The sequence below is a fragment of the Oppia nitens genome, unplaced genomic scaffold (assembly GCF_028296485.1).
Source record: "Oppia nitens isolate AA-2021 unplaced genomic scaffold, nextdenovo-longstitch-racon4-pilon3 scaffold4_pilon_pilon_pilon, whole genome shotgun sequence".
Lineage (NCBI taxonomy): Eukaryota > Metazoa > Arthropoda > Arachnida > Sarcoptiformes > Oppiidae > Oppia > Oppia nitens.
In genome coordinates this window covers 1,464,315-1,481,251 of record NW_026533232.1, presented here as the reverse complement: position 1 = coordinate 1,481,251, position 16,937 = coordinate 1,464,315, and the positions used below count along the sequence as shown (strand labels likewise).

General features: G+C 33.5%; 5 protein-coding genes across 9 annotated transcripts; 2 read left to right on the top strand and 3 right to left on the bottom strand.

The window, feature by feature from the left end:
- Positions 1-473: 473 nt before the first annotated feature.
- On the top strand, positions 474-1,254 carry LOC128960463 (transmembrane emp24 domain-containing protein 6-like). The gene is made up of 2 exons (XM_054306553.1): positions 474-821; positions 905-1,254. The coding sequence occupies exons 1-2, from the start codon at positions 497-499 to the stop codon at positions 1,252-1,254; spliced, it is 675 nt and encodes a 224-aa protein (XP_054162528.1). The 5' UTR covers positions 474-496.
- LOC128960447 (death-associated protein kinase 3-like) lies at positions 1,205-4,150 on the bottom strand. Of its 5 annotated transcripts, none has more exons than XM_054306533.1 (4): positions 4,075-4,140; positions 3,031-4,013; positions 1,528-2,751; positions 1,205-1,270 (listed from the first exon to the last, which is right to left on the bottom strand). In XM_054306533.1, the coding sequence occupies exons 3-4, from the start codon at positions 2,672-2,674 to the stop codon at positions 1,215-1,217; spliced, it is 1,203 nt and encodes a 400-aa protein (XP_054162508.1). In that variant the 5' UTR covers positions 2,675-2,751; positions 3,031-4,013; positions 4,075-4,140; the 3' UTR covers positions 1,205-1,214. The 5 variants fall into 5 exon arrangements, with proteins under 5 accessions (XP_054162508.1, XP_054162510.1, XP_054162506.1 ...); XM_054306535.1 differs by lacking the exon at positions 1,205-1,270 and having other exon boundaries at positions 1,384-1,689; positions 1,738-2,751; XM_054306531.1 differs by lacking the exon at positions 1,205-1,270 and having other exon boundaries at positions 1,384-2,751; positions 3,031-3,715; positions 3,851-4,013.
- A 275-nt stretch (positions 4,151-4,425) lies between these two features.
- LOC128960063 (uncharacterized) lies at positions 4,426-5,178 on the top strand. The gene has a single exon (XM_054306133.1). The coding sequence runs from the start codon at positions 4,426-4,428 to the stop codon at positions 5,176-5,178; it is 753 nt and encodes a 250-aa protein (XP_054162108.1).
- An 8,188-nt stretch (positions 5,179-13,366) lies between these two features.
- On the bottom strand, positions 13,367-14,688 carry LOC128960450 (death-associated protein kinase 3-like). Its single transcript, XM_054306537.1, has one exon. The coding sequence runs from the start codon at positions 14,629-14,631 to the stop codon at positions 13,405-13,407; it is 1,227 nt and encodes a 408-aa protein (XP_054162512.1). The 5' UTR covers positions 14,632-14,688; the 3' UTR covers positions 13,367-13,404.
- Positions 14,689-15,455: 767 nt separating this feature from the next.
- LOC128960449 (serine/threonine-protein kinase STK11-like) lies at positions 15,456-16,802 on the bottom strand. The gene has a single exon (XM_054306536.1). The coding sequence runs from the start codon at positions 16,736-16,738 to the stop codon at positions 15,512-15,514; it is 1,227 nt and encodes a 408-aa protein (XP_054162511.1). The 5' UTR covers positions 16,739-16,802; the 3' UTR covers positions 15,456-15,511.
- Between the last annotated feature and the right edge of the window lie 135 nt (positions 16,803-16,937).

The following is a 16,937-nucleotide window of genomic DNA, read 5'->3' as shown; positions in this document are numbered from 1 at the left end:
ATAAATTCTACAACAAAAATGTGATCTTATATTTGTTTGTCAGTTAAACTATTTATCTCCCTATTAGATAATAAAATTAACAAAAAACATTAATTTTAAAAAATTAAAAAATTTCAAATATCACGTGTGAATTGTGTTTTCAATATTATTAATTAATTAACTATTCTGTATAATAATGATTTTAATTATTAATTATTAATTATTTAATCAAGTTATTACTAAAAAATTTATATAGACAAATATAATATAATAATTTATCAAAATAGTTGATATTATTTTGAAATAAAATTATTTAATTTGATATTCAAAACTCTTAAATGAAACTTTATATTTAACTTATAAAAAAATTAAAGTATTATTTTACAGTACAGTATTTATCAATATATATTATAAAATACAATATTATTTAATTAATAATTACAATATCAATCAATATTATTGTTAAGTATTACTAATAGTTTTAATAATAGTTTATTATATCTATTAAAAAAATACAATGTATAAACTGATATTCAATTTAATAATAATCATAATTGTGTCTAAAAATTATTGTCAAACAAATTGTTGGCAATTTAGCCATCAAAATGCAATGGTTGGTATTGACACCGAGTTCAAAGTACAGGTCAAACCAGGACAACGGGACTGTTACTATCAGCACTTTGACGTTGATTTTGATGTTCACGTATCGATGATTGCCCTGAGTGGCGATGAACTAACCATCAGTTATACAATCAATGGTCCACCCGATGATCAGCAACTATTAATCAGTGAAAACGGTAGCACTCGTATCGACTTTTCCAAACATGACATAACGGATCCCGGTCTGTATCCATATATGCTCTATAAATTAATAGTAAATTAATAGGTAAACCTATAAAAATTACATATATAAATATATACTCAGGTATCTATAGTTTTTGTGTTACTAACACAGACTATATGTTTGATACTAAAATGGTAAGTGTGTCGGTGTGGGGCTTTAGGGCGGCCACTTGGGAAAAGTTTGTTCAGGCTATCAGTGAACCATTGGATAAGTTGTACAATATGTCGGATATTATGGAAACGGTAGAGACCAGAATCAATCAAATGAAACATCACGTTGAACGTATGCAACGGGACAGGTATGCCGATTGGTTACTAATCAAAAGTAACAACTCGTATGTCCACTATTGGTCGCTTGTCCAGTGTTTGGTCATTACAGTGTCGGCAGTGGTTCAGGTGGTGTTTGTCAAACGATTGTTTGCCAGTCGATGAGTAAACAATGTTAAAACTAATATCATCAAAAAATATCAATAGAAAAAATTGTTTTTAATTACTAAACTGTAATGTAATTTCTGGAAAACTAAAAAATAAATAAATAATATGTTTTTGTTTTGTTTTGAATTTATTTTTCTAATCTAATACTGATTTTATTTCCTTTTTGTTTTGTTGTTGTTCCCCATATATATCAATACCATTGAGAGATCCAATTGTGTTGAAATACCTGATCAATGGTGAATCTATTTGCCGGATTCACTGCACACATACCTTTCAACAGTGTAATAACGTCATCCGTTTCACTGAATCTACCGTCCGGTCTGAGGAGTGTGTCTCTCATATATGCGTTCAGATTCAGTGTCATCCCGTGTTGAGGATTCAAATAGTGGGAAAATCGGGAGGCGCCGCCTAATGAAACGGCCAGTGTTATGCCTAGAGAATAGACATCACATACGGTTGCTTTGTGCCGATTAGACATACCCAACAGCTTGCGTATGGACAACGCGTCCTGATATACCAATTCCGGGGCCAGAAAACCGGGAGTTCCGAGCAGTCTGTCATTGGTTAGCATTGGTTCGTTAGGCTGAAAGGTCAGCGCCAATCCCAAGTCGGCCAACTTGTACACTGCTTGCGGCTGCTTTTGAACAAGTATGTTCTCCGGCTTGATGTCCATATGGGCCACACGATTTTCGTGCAAATACTTCAAAGCGCCAATAATCTGAAAAAACCAATCGCGGGCTTCCCGTTCAGTCATTTGATGATTCGGTCGATAGTATATCTCGTCTTCGAGTGAACCATCGCACAGCTCCATAAATATGACTACAAAAGCCGACGGAAAATCGGTGACCGCGTCCCTCACGTGCAGTACAATTTCGATACGCGTTAGGTTTGGGTGCTGTAGACCACGTACGGCATCCACTTCCAGAAGCATCTGTTTCATAGATTCGCGTACGTTTGCATTTTTATCTGTGGCAAATCGCCTAAGCTCCAGTACTTTAGCCGCATAATGAGTTCTATTGGCGACCACCCGGACTCGCCAAACCTGACCAAAAGCTCCCTCACCCAACAGCTGTTTAAATTCTACGTTCAATGCCTCTTCAATGAGTAGTTTGTCTGCTATCCATTCGCGCTTAAAGTTAAAGTTTGTAGGCATTCCTAAATCGGAAATATTTGCCGGTCCATACAATCGACGACCCTCTCTGGATCGGCCATAAATTGTCGGTTTTTTGTGTCTTAACCGATCGGCCAGTGATCTGTGCGGCAAATCGCTGTATCCTTTAAGATAGTCGTAATATCTTGGATCGACTATCGGCTCTTCGTAGTCATACTCGTAGTTATCTTTTTTGTCGATATCTGTTTCCCACGTAATCCTATCCCTTTCCGTCCACTTATAGTTTTTGCCAAAGTTTGTGCTCATTTTTTTTGCCGATATGTCAACTAATAAAAAAACTAACAGTCCTTTCTCTTTCTTCTTTTTTTTCTAATCAATATATACTTTCAATTTTTTTAAAAACTTTATTTTTTGAATTAAATAAATATTATTATTTTTTTTTTAAAAAAACATAAAAATATATATTACAGAGGATTTCTAATAGTTTTAATATTAGTTAATTATATCGATTAAAATGGGATTGGTGTGAGGTTAGGAAGTGGGTGGGGGTGGGTTTGGGGCAATTAATTTTCTACTGGCTGTCTATAATCAATAAAAAATTGTTTTCAACTACTATACTATAGTGTAATTTAGGGAAACTACCAAAAAATGGTATTACTTACCTTAGAGGGTCTCTCACGTGAAGCACTTTTTCGATACGCGTTATGTTTGGGTGCTGTAGTCCACGTACGGCCTCCACTTCCAGAAGCATCTCTTGCATAGATTTGCGTACATTTGCTCTTTTATTTTTGGCAAATCTCGCCATTACTTACCATAGAGGGCTTCGTTTTTTATATTGTTTTTAAAGTATAATATAAAAGCATTAAACTTATCTTTACATTTGGGTTAGTTTGTGGGGGTGAGTGGGGTAGGGTGTGAGAGGTTAGGAAGTGGTGGTCGGGTGGGTGGGGTTAGATAGTAGTTTGTTAAGTATGGGTGGTGTCGAGTCATATTATGATTTATATATTTCTATTTCTAATGTGAATACAATTAAGTGATTTTAGGTGCAAATAGTATTATTAATACATTTAATACAGTGTTGTAATGCACGCGCAAACAATATAAAAAACGAAGCCCTCTCTAAGGTAAGCGTTGCCCAAAAAATAATAAAATTATTTGTTTTAAATTTATTTTTCTAATCTAATACTGATTTCATTTTTATTTTTGTATAGATAGATAGATAGATAGATAGATAGATAGATAGATAGATAGATAGATAGAGAGAGAGAGAGAGAGAGAGAGATCGCATATATTTGACAATGCCGTCCGATTCACGCGGACCGTTGTATTCAGTGGCAAACTCGCCGCCTAAGCAAACAATCAAACAGTTAGTTCTATTAAAAACAGACAAACATCGGATCCGTTTCCGATAGATAGGTCAGTCATTCCGAGTTGTTAATACCATTTTGAATAGATATATACAGTATATATATATATAAATACCGGTCCTATTGTCCACATAGACATATGCATAGACAGTATAGCAATGAATCGGTAGGTCAATCAATTAATCAATACTTAGTCAACCAATCATCAGACTGTGGCGGATGCAGAACCGGCATCCGATTCACGCGGACAGTTGTATTCCCGACGGCAAACTCGCCGCCTAAGCAAACAAATAAACATTTAGTTTAAATGTTAATTTATAAAAAATTAGATATGTTTACAGCAGTTAGTGATGACATTACTTATCCGACAATGAGTTTAATCCGTAAACATGTATGGGGTTTACCTATTATTATCTCATCTGTTATATCACATACACACACACATATACCTGTTGTCACATGACATACAGCACCGACATTAACACAAACTGATATCCCTTTCCGCCCACTAGTAGTCCATTAGAATACACATTGTATACCATTTTCTGTACACTTGATTATCACTAAATAAACATTAATTTTCTTAATTAATACCGAACTGAATCCAAATATTTATCACTCAAACGCTACAAATTGGTGACCCGGACGTGATAATTATTTAGTGACCACAAGTGCCGTCTGTCCATCAAAATGCCCGACGATACAGTCAACACAAGTGCGACAACAGCCGATGTACACCACATATCTGTTAAACCGCCGCCTTTCTGGACAAACAACCCGACGTTTTGGTTCATACAACTCGAAGCTCAGTTTGCGATCGCTCGTGTGACCAATGATGACACTAAATACAGTCATGTCGTGACCTCACTTACCGAAACAGTGTTCAACGAAGTCCAGGATATCGTATCGTCTCCACCAACGGCCAACAAGTATGAGGCCATCAAAAAGGCACTCATCGACAGACTATCGGTGTCTAACAACAAACGATTACAACAACTACTGCACAGCGAAGAACTCGGAGACCGAACGCCATCACAGCTGTTGCGTAAACTCCGTTCACTGGCCGGCACTTCAATCACAGACGATGTACTGAAAAACATATGGATGTCTCGATTGCCAACCGATGCACAGAAGATACTAACAGTTACAACTGTCGACTTGGACTCACTGGCACGCATTGCCGACCAACTCAACGAGCAGTATCCGTCGGCCGTCAACTCTGTGTCTACAAAAGACAAACAAATTGAAGAGTTGACTAAACAAGTCAAGCAATTAGTGGCCAGAGATCGCGGACGTTCAAAATCTCGTAACAGATCCCGTGATCGATCAAATTCACGACAACGTGACGGCAAGTGTTGGTATCACTTCAAGTTCGGTGATAAGGCCCGCAAATGTAATCAACCGTGTAATCATCAACAGGGAAACGAGTCGGGGAGTCAATAATGACGACAACTGATTCCCATACAACAAGTCGTCGTCTATTTGTTACCGACAAGTCATCTAAAGTTTCATTTCTTGTCGACACCGGTGCAGACATTTGTGTCTTTCCGGCCAAATTGCTTAAACGCCGAACAGTCGAAGACTATCAACTCTACGCTGCAAACGGCACAGCAATCAAGACGTACGGCTCATACACTCTGTCACTTGACTTGAATCTCCGCCGTGTATTCAATTGGCGTTTCATTGTCGCCGATGTCTCTCATCCCATAATTGGTGCCGATTTTATTGCTTATTTTGGTGTTCTGCCAGACCTTCGCAACAAGCGTCTCATCGATAGTACAACTGGTCTCTCAAGTGTTGGACACATCAAAGTTGTCGACATTCCGGCCATCAAAACTATTTATGGCAACACACTGTACCACCAATTATTAAATGAATTTTCAGACATCACACGACCATCTCCTACTCTCCGGCCAATCAAACACTCAACTGTTCATCATATCCTTACCACCGATGGACCTCCTATTTATTCAAAACCTCGACGACTAACACCAGACAAATTACGTATTGCACGACAAGAGTTCGAGCATATGTTATCTCAAGATATTATACAGTCGTCTTCCAGTAACTGGTCGTCACCGTTACATATGGTGCCCAAGAAAAACAATGAATGGAGACCGTGCGGTGACTATAGACAACTCAATGCACGTACAGTACCAGATCGCTATCCTGTACCACATATCGAAGATTTTGCACACAATTTAGCAGGTCGTACAGTATTTTCAACAATAGATTTAGTCAAAGCATACCATCACATACCGATTGATACTGAAGATATCTGTAAGACTGCAGTTACAACACCTTTTGGACTCTTTGAATTTAAATTCATGTCATTTGGTCTGTGCAACGCCGCCCAAACATTTCAACGATTTATAGACGAAGTAATCCGTGGACTAGACTTCTGTTACGCATATATTGATGACATACTCATCGCCTCTCACTCTGAAGCCGAACATCAACAACATTTAAAGCTATTGTTCACTCGACTCCAAGACTATGGAGTGGTGATCAACGCCGCTAAGTGTGTATTCGGTGCCTCTGAAGTCCCATTTCTCGGATATATTGTCGACGCAAAAGGTACCCGACCTCAAGAAGAGAAAGTCGTTGCAATTCAATCGTTTCCACAGCCGACTAACACTCAAGAGTTACGCAGATTTCTTGGACTCGTCAACTTTTACCGACGTTTCATACCGTGTGCAGCAGCAGTTCAAGCACCTCTCAACTCATATCTTTCGGCAAACAAAACAGAAGCCATTCAGTGGACACCAGAAGCTACCGATGCTTTTAATACATTGAAACAGGCAGTCGCTGACGCAACACTGTTAGCACATCCAGTATCTGATGCAAAACTATCACTTATGGTGGACGCCTCAAACACAGCAATTGGTGCATCTGTTCAACAATTGGTTGACAACAATTGGCAACCACTGGCTTTCTTTTCTCGTAAATTGTCGGACAGTCAACTCAAGTGGTCAGCATATGATCGCGAACTACTGGCCGCGTACTCTTCAGTGAAGAAATTCAAATATCTTCTGGAAGGCCGCCAATTCACACTATTTACAGATCACAAGCCACTGACTTTTGCCTTAAAACAAAACCCAGAGAAAGCATCGCCTAGACAACTAAGACATTTAGATTATATTTCTCAATTTACAACAGATATACAACACATCTCCGGTCGTGACAACATACCTGCTGACACACTTTCCCGTATTGAACCACTGGAAGCTAGTATCGATTTTAAGGCTCTCGCCGCAGAGCAAGAAACTGATGCCGAACTCAAGACATATCTGCAGTCTCCGACAACGTTGACACTCAAGAAGCTGACGGTTCCCTACACTCATACCAAACTCTGGTGTGATGTCTCAACAGATAATGTCAGACCATTTGTTACAAAATCTTTCCGCACAATTGCCATCAGTTCTCAACATAGTTTGTCACATCCAAGCATTAAGTCGACAACACGTTTGGTTAAGAAATCTTTTGTGTGGCCAAACATCGACACTGACTGCAAATCATTTGTTAGAAATTGTTTGCAATGTCAGCGAAACAAAATTACAAGACATGTGTCATCACCATTGGGTACGTTCACTCAGCCGACCACACGATTTGAACACATACACATCGATATTGTCGGACCTCTACCAACATCTAACGGCCAGACATACATTTTGACAATTATTGACCGATTCACTCGTTGGCCAGAAGCTATCCCAATGCCAGACATAACGGCAGAAACAGTCACTAAAACATTGTTATGTGGTTGGATCTCACGATTTGGTGTACCACTACGTATTACTACAGATCAAGGACGCCAATTCGAGTCACATCTATTCAAAGCGCTGAGTTCAATGCTCGGTACCACTCGAATCAGGACAACTGCTTTTCATCCGTCCGCCAATGGTTTAGTTGAGCGATTTCACCGACAACTCAAGGCATCACTCAAGTGTCGACAAAATGAAAACTGGACCGAAGAGTTACCCATTGTATTACTCGGTATCAGAAATGCATACAAAGAAGACATTAATGCTACTGCAGCCGAACTGGTATACGGACAACACCTCCGACTACCCGGCGAATTCTTCATCAACACTGATGACAACACAGTAGACACATCGGATTTCGTCTCACGATTCAGACAACAAATGCGTGATCTCAGACCTACACCTGTTCTGCGACAAGGAAACAATACTCCTTTTGTTTTCAATGATCTCAAAAACTGTTCTCATGTTTTTCTACGTAATGATACAGTACGTCGACCACTGCAGTCGCCATATGACGGACCCTATCGTGTCATCTCTAGAACAGACAAGACATTCACTATAGAGATCAGAGGCCGACAGTCAACTGTAACTATTGATCGATTAAAACCTGCATATCTCGAGACACCGGACACAAGTCAACAACAGGACACCACTAGTCAATCATATCAGACACCGGCTGAAACTACTACGCGTTCTGGACGTCGCGTTCGAATCAATTCACGTCCAGATTACCGATATTTTTAATTAACTTTTTATTGTATATATTTATATATCGTTAAGCACTCGGGAGGGAGTACTATGGGGTTTACCTATTATTATCTCATCTGTTATATCACATACACACACACATATACCTGTTGTCACATGACATACAGCACCGACATTAACACAAACTGATATCCCTTTCCGCCCACTAGTAGTCCATTAGAATACACATTGTATACCATTTTCTGTACACTTGATTATCACTAAATAAACATTAATTTTCTTAATTAATACCGAACTGAATCCAAATATTTATCACTCAAACGCTACACATGTATTTAATTTAAAAAAATACATCAATAACTCCAACACATACAGACAGCCGTACCATAAAGTCGTTGATATTATTATAATTATTAATATGATTTAATTATTGATTTATAATATGACTTATAGAATTCAATGTTAATTATTATATTATTATCTATTAAATCTATTATAATTATAAATATTATTGTATAATACGGTATACATTATTTAAACGATTAAAAAACTATTTCAAGTGTATTCTAATTTGTATGAAATAATTTTAGTATTTATTAAAAAAATGATGACTTATTTAATCATTTAATATACTAGTACTGTATTTAAAATAATATATTTATATAATAAAATAGTTTAATGAAAATAATATATAATAGCGACAAATCAAAATACAGTAGAAAACATAATTATTATTATATTATTATTAAATAGTTTAATAAAAGTATTATTATTATTATTTTAGATATAATAGTTTATTTAAGGATTACATAAAAGGAGATGAAATATTACATATCAGTTTGAAATATGCACTTAAAATATGTTATAGCTTTAAAATATACTATTTTATTAAATAAGTGAATTATACAAACTTTTTTATGATAAATAATAATTTTTAAAAAATTAACTATGAATTATCTTAAGATAACTAATTATACTATAATATTTCTATTAGCATGTACATTTTGCTATTATCTAATTGATCCAACTAAACTGTATTTTTCCTATGAAATTGGCACATCAACTAATATTGAACCAATAAAACTGTATAAGTTACCCGGCATAACTATTGCCCTGGATAAATCAAATTTATTAAATAAAACTATCTACAATAATTTTACTTTAAGTAATTCAAATCAATTCAATTATACATTATTCAATACATTAACAATTAGTGAACAATATTCATTATTTAATTTAGACATTGATGAATTATTTTATTGTTACAGAAGTTATAATACCGAATTTAATTACTGTGAAAATATAAGTGATTTTAGAGTATTATTTGATAATCGTTTTATTTATATTACAATATTTTCCCAGTTATTTAATGAAAATAATAATAAATACAATTCTAAATACAATAGCAAATATAGTTATTTTTTAGTGATAGATATTTTGAATAAAACTAATATTAAAAATGAAATTGTTTTTGTTCGACTACATGAACGAAATGAATTATTATATGATTTTTTTCAATCAAATAATATAATTAAATTTAATTTAACTTCAGGTGACACTTCTATTATTAAATATAGAAAACAACAAGTATTACATAAACTTAATAATCAAAATTGTAATCAAAATTCTCAAACAAAGAAACATAACAAATGTGTTTGGAATTGTTTGCAATTAAATTATTTTAATAAATATAATAAATTTCCACCAAATTTGGCTGTTTTTATGTATAATAATAGTTTTAATAATAAATTTATTATTAATAATACAATGTTTGCCGAATATGAAGACAATGATATAACTTTATTTTGTAATGATGTTTATTGTGCTAAAGTTGATGATTGTGTCGAATATTATTATCAATTTATTAATACTAAAAATTTAAAATCAAACAATAAAATTCAATCAAACAATTCGTATTATATTTTTATTGATTTGCCTAATGAGCCAGTATTTGTTTATGAAATTTATTATCGATTTTCGTTTTTAGAATATATAATTTTATCTGGTAGTTTACTTAGTTTATTATTTGGATTTTCATTAATAAATATCACTAAATTAACTAAAATAATTTATAACAAAATTATTGAGTATCACACACGTAACATAAATTTACATAATACCAATAATGTGGAGAATAATGTCGAAAATAATGTTGAAAATAATAATGATAATAATAATACTAATAGTATTATACATCATCATCATCATCATCATCATCACCACCACCATTATCCAAGTCCTAATGATAATAATCAAACAAATTTATTTTCAAGAATTAGATTAAATAATAATAATAATAATAGACGAAGAATTCCAGTACCCAAAATTTTTACGACAAATATTTAAGATAATTTAATTGTTAATATTTAGATTAATTTTTTAAAAATTATTTATTAATATATAGTAGTAATTAATGTATATACATTTTTAAAAATATTTTAACATGTAATATTTGATTTTAATTAATAATGATTAAATATAAATTTTGATTTATATTTAAATTTGTTTTCTGTAATTATTAGTGCATTAAATTTTATATTTAATAAATTTTATTTAACATTAGAAAACTACAGATGGTATTTATTTTATAAAATTGTATTTAAATGGGATTTAATAAAATATTGTTTTTGATTATTTTACATCAATTTTTTAAGAAATTTATTATAAATTTGATTTAATTAAAATAATATTATTTAGTAAATTGTTTAACTTATTATTAATAATAATAGTGAGTAAATTCTATGAATAAAGTGTTTTACTACAACTAATAATAATAATTTTTTTATTTTTGACATTTTAAACTTTATGTAACCAACTTTATGTATTTACAAAATAATATATAAAACCAGTTGAGAATGCCATAAAGCATTTACATACGAACTATTAATCCCAATTAAAAATGATATTAAAATCACATGCTTAAGAATGATAAAATAAACTCATCTTTTGTCATTTAAATTTAACTTCAATTTAAAAACTCAAATTATTGAATTTTACAAAATAAATTCAATTATAGTCATGTGGGGTATCAAGTGATTCTGTATGACCAAATAAACTCAACTATAGTCATAGTACCAAATCATTCTGTATGACAAACTAACTCAATTATAGTCATGTGGTGTATCAAATGATTCAGCATGACAAAATAAACTTAATTATAGTCATGTGGGATACCAAATTGTATTAAATGATTCAGTATAATTCAAATTTATAAATACAGATTTATAAAAAAAGTGCTGAATTATTTTTATATTAATAATACAAAACTTAGAAAATCACATTACCATACATTTAATTTTTTATACTTTAACCACTTTCATTTTTTTCAAATAATGCTGATTTATTATATCTTATTTTTCATGCTCTATAAAATTTTTAACGTTAAAATTTTTATATTTTTACCGCCATTTTCTCTATGTTCATGATGATATCAAATTTTTAATGCTGATCCCCTATAATTTATTTTTGATGCTTAATCTAAATCTGAAGTCAAAATTTCAAAATTCAATTAAATGCGGACAGACGGAAGGACATATAGAATTCAGACATGTACTCCTTTCAGGAATTCGTGATATTAATTATTGTGTGATGTTTATTATTCTATATAAGTATATTTTTTTTAAAAAAAAAGTTAATATGTAAACTTGTAAAAACTTATACTGTATAAGTATATGTTATACATCTACTAATACGTCATACATTAATTTTGTTAATTAAAATATTAAATATTTTTTTTTATAGTATTGATTTTTATAGCAAAACTACATTTACTAGAAAATACTTTTGACTTATGAAAAATATATTTTAATATTTTAATAAAAAGCAATTAAAAATTAATAATTATGACAAAATTCTATGAATTAAGTTTATTATTACTACAACTATTCATAATAATAATTGTTTTATTATCTAATATAACGTTTGGTAAAACCAATAAACCACCCGCAGCTGAAAGAAATCAGTTTCAAGGAAGAAGGTAACAAAAAATTATATTTTTTTTTAAAAATTAAATTAAAAATGTTTTTTAGTTTTGTTAAAAACTAATCAAAATAATTTAATTTAAATATTTTATTAATGTATAATTTCTTATATATAGTTAAAAGCTCCAAATAATACGAATAATTAAAAAAGTTGGCAAAATGGTTAAAAAAAATGGTGCCGATAATTAATTAAATATTTTAATTAAATAAAATAATATTAATAAAATTATAATGAATTATTATTATTTTTTAAAACTACTACTATTACTATTATTACTACTATTACTACTACTACTACTACTACTACTACTACTACTACTACTACTACTACTACTACTACTACTACTAAAGTTTGTAGGCATTCCCAAATCTGAAATATTTGCCGGTCCATACAGTCGACGACCCTCTCTGGATCGGCCATAAATTGTCGGTTTTTTGTGTCTCAACCGATCGACAAGCGATCTATTCGGCAAATTGATGTTTCCTTTAAGATATCTGTAATATCTTGGATCGACTATCGGCTCTTCGTAGTCATACTCGTATTTCCCATCTTTTTTGTCGATATCCGTTTCCCAGGTTATCCTATCCCTGTCTGTCCACTTATAGTTTAATCCCCAGTTTTTGCTCATTTTTTTGCCGATATGTAACTAATAAAGAGCTGACAGTCCTTTCTCTTTCTTTCTTTTTCTAATCAATACATACTTTAAATTTTTTTAAAAACTTTGAATTAAAAAAAATACATAAAAATAAATATTACACACTATTAATAAACAGTATTACTAATATTTTTTAATATTAGTTTATTACATCTATTATCTAAAGCAATATATAAAATGCTAATCCATTTAATAATAATTATAATTGTATACAACAATTATTGTTAAACAAATTGTTGGCAATTTGGCCATCAAAATGCAATGGTTTGTATAGACATTGAGTTTAAAATACAAGTCAAACCCAGACAACGGGACTGTTACTGTTATCAGCACTTTGATGTTCAACATGACTGTCCTAAGTGACGAAAAAAAAATTTCATTAAAAAAAAGTTAAAACTAATATCATCATAAAATATCAATAAAAAATTGTTATCAATTACTAATAGTACCGTAACTTCGGGAAACTACCAAAAAATAATAAGATTTTTATTTTTAAATTTATTTTTCTAATCTAATACTCCTTTCATTTGCCTTTATGTTGTTATTGTTCCCATATATATATCATTTCCATTGAGAGATCCAATTGTGTTCAAATACCTGATCAATGGTGAATCTATTTGCCGGATTCACTGCACACATACCTTTCAACAGTGTAATAACGTTATCCGTTTCACTGAAACTACCGTCCGGTTTGATGAGTGTGTCTTTCATATATCTGTTCAGATTCAGTATCATTCCTTTTGGAGGCTTCATATAGTGGTAAAATCTGGAGCCGCCGCCCAATGACACGGCCAGTGTTATGCCTAAAGAATAAACATCACATTTGGTTGCTCTGTACCGATAGGCCAAACCTAACAGCTGGCGTATGGACGACGCGTCCTGATTAAGCAATTCCGGTGCAAAAAAGCCGCGAGTTCCGCGCGCAATGTCGGTCACCATTGGGTCATTAGGCTGATAGGTTACCGCCAATCCCATGTCGGCCAACTTGTATACTGTTTGCGTATCCAGTTTAACAAGTATGTTCTCCGGCTTGATGTCCATATGGGCCACACGATTGTCGTGCAAATACTTCAAACCGGCTATAATCTGGACAAACCATACGTGGGCTTCCCGTTCAGTCATTTGCTGATTCTGTCGATAGTATAGGTAGTCTTCGAGCGAACCATCGCACAGCTCCATAAAAATGACTACAAAAGCCGACGGAAAATTGGTGAGCGCGTCCCGCACGTGCACTACAAGTTCAATACGCGTAAGGTTTGGGTGCTGAAGTCCACGTACGACGTCCACTTCCAGAAGCATCTGTTTCATAGACTCGCGTACGTTTGCACTTTTATCTTTGGCAAATCGCCTAAGCTCCAGTACTTTAGCCGCATAGATATTTCTGTTGGCGACCGCCCGGACTCGCCATACCTGACCAAAACCACCCTCACCTAACATCTGTTCAAATTTTAGGTTCAGTGTCTTTTCAATTAGTTTTTTGTCTGCTGTCCATTCGCGCTTAAAGTTAAAGTTTGTAGGCATTCCCAAATCTGAAATATTTGCCGGTCCATACAGTCGACGACCCTCTCTGGAGCGGCCATAAATTGTCGGGTTTTTGTGTCTCAACCGGTCGACAAGCGATCTATTCGGCAAATTGATGTTTCCTTTAAGATATCTGTAATATCTTGGATCGACTATCGGCTCTTCGTAGTCATACTCGTATTTTCCATCTATTTTGTCGATATCTGTTTCCCAGGTTATCCTATCCCTGTTTTTCCACTTATAGTTGAATCCAAAGTTTTTGCTCATTTTTTGCCGATATGTCAACTAATAAAAAAACTGACTGTCCTTTCAAGATATAAATTTAATTTTTCTTTTTAAATCTTTATTTTTGTATTTAAAAAATAAATTTTAACAAAATACATAAAAATAGATATTAAAAATATATGTAATATTATTTTAAAAATCGGTATGTTTAATACATTTACTGAAAATTATAATAGCATAGTGGACAAGTAGTTTAAAGATAGACAGTACTAATAATTTAAATCTAAATAATTTAATAAGTTTTATTAATCAAACATTACAGTAAAATTTTTAATTAAATGTATAATTAATTTGAAATAAACAGTTATATTAAAAAAACATAACATATATACACAGGTATCTATAGTTTATGTGTTACTAATACAGACTAAATGTTTAATACAAAACTAGTCAGTGTCTCGGTCTGAGGCTTTCGGGTGGAAAACGTTAGTCAGGATATCAGAGAATCGTTGGATCAGTTGTACAATATGTCTGATATTATGGAAACAGTAGAGATCAGAATTAATCAAATGAAACATCACTTTGTAGGTATGCAACGGGACAGGTATGCCGATTGGTTACTAATCAAAAGTAACAACTCGTATGTCCACTATTGGTCGCTTGTCCAGTGTATGGTCATTACAGTGTCGGTAGTGGTTTAGGTGTGGTGTTTATCAAACGATTGTTTGCCAGTTGATGATCGTGTCTTAAGAGTAAACAATGTTATAAACAATATCATCAAAAAAATATCACTTAAAAATTATTTTCAATAACTAGATTGTAATGTTATTTCTGGAAAACTAAAAGAAAAAGTTTTTTGTTTTGAATTTATTTTTCTAATCTAATACTGATTTAATTTCTTTTTGGTTGTTGTTCTCACATATCAGTGCTTTTTAGTGGTCCAACTGTGTTGAAGCACCTGATCAATGGTGAATCTATTTGAGGAAACCACTGAACACATACCTTTCAACAGTTTAATAACGTCATCCCTTTCAGTGAATCTACCGCCCGGTCTGAGCAGTGCGTGGTTCATATACCTGTTCAGGTCCAGTATCATACCGTCTGGACGATGAATATAGAGGTCAAGTTTGGAGCCGCCGCCCAACGACACGGCCAGTGTTATGCCTAGAGAATAGACATCACATTTGATTGCTTTGTGTCGATTGGGCAAACCTAACAGCGAGCGTATGGATCCTTGATCCTGATCTACCAATTCCGGTGCTAGAAAGCCGGGAGTTCCGCGCGCTCTGTCGGTAACCATTGGTTCATCGGGCTGATAGATCAACTCCAATCCCATGTCGCCCAACTTGTACACTGTTTGCGGGTGCCGTTTAACAAGTATGTTCTCCGGCTTGATGTCCATATGGGCCACACGATTGTCGTGCAAATACTTCAAACCGGCTATAATCTGGACAAACCATACGTGGGCTTCCTGTTCAGTCATTTGCTGATTCAGTCGTAAGTGTAGTTCGTCTTCGAGTGAACCCTCGCACAGCTCCATAAATATGACTACAAAAGCCGACCGCATTTCTGTGAGCTCGTCCCTCACGTGCAATACAAACTCAATACGAGTTATGTTTGGGTGCTGTAGTCCGCGTACGGCCTCCACTTCCACGAGCATCTTTTTCATAGACTTGCGTACGTTTGCACTGGTATTTTTGGCAAATCGCCTAAGCTCCAGTACTTTGGCTGCATAAGTCATATTGTTGGCACCCATCCGGACTCGCCACACCTGACCAAAACCTCCCTGACCTAACATCTGTTCAAAATTCATGTTCAGTGTCTGTTCAATCAAATTTCTGTCTGCTGTCCATTCGCGCTGAAAGTCAAAGTCTGTAGGCATTCCCAAATCGGTGATATCTGCCGGTCCATACAGTCGACGACCCTCTCTGGATCGGCCATAAATTGTCGGTTTTTTGTGTCTCAACCGGTCGGTTAGCGTTCTATTCGGCAAATCTCTGTTTCCTTTCAGATATTCGCGATATCTTGGATCGACTATCGGCTCGTCGTAGTCATACTCGTAGTTCTCATCTTTTTTGTCGATATCCCTTTCCCATGTTATCAAATCCCTTTCTTCCCACTGATAGTTTTTTCCCCAATTTCCGCTCATTTTTTGTCGGTATGTTAACTAATAAAAAGCTGACTGTCCTTTCTCTTTCTTTCTCTAATCAATATATATTTTTAATTTTTTTTTAAAAACTTTTTTTTTGAATAAAAAAATTTTTCAAACAAAATACATAAAAATAAATATTTTTAATATTTATATTGTTTTAACAATAATTTTAAAAATTGCTTTATTTAATACATTT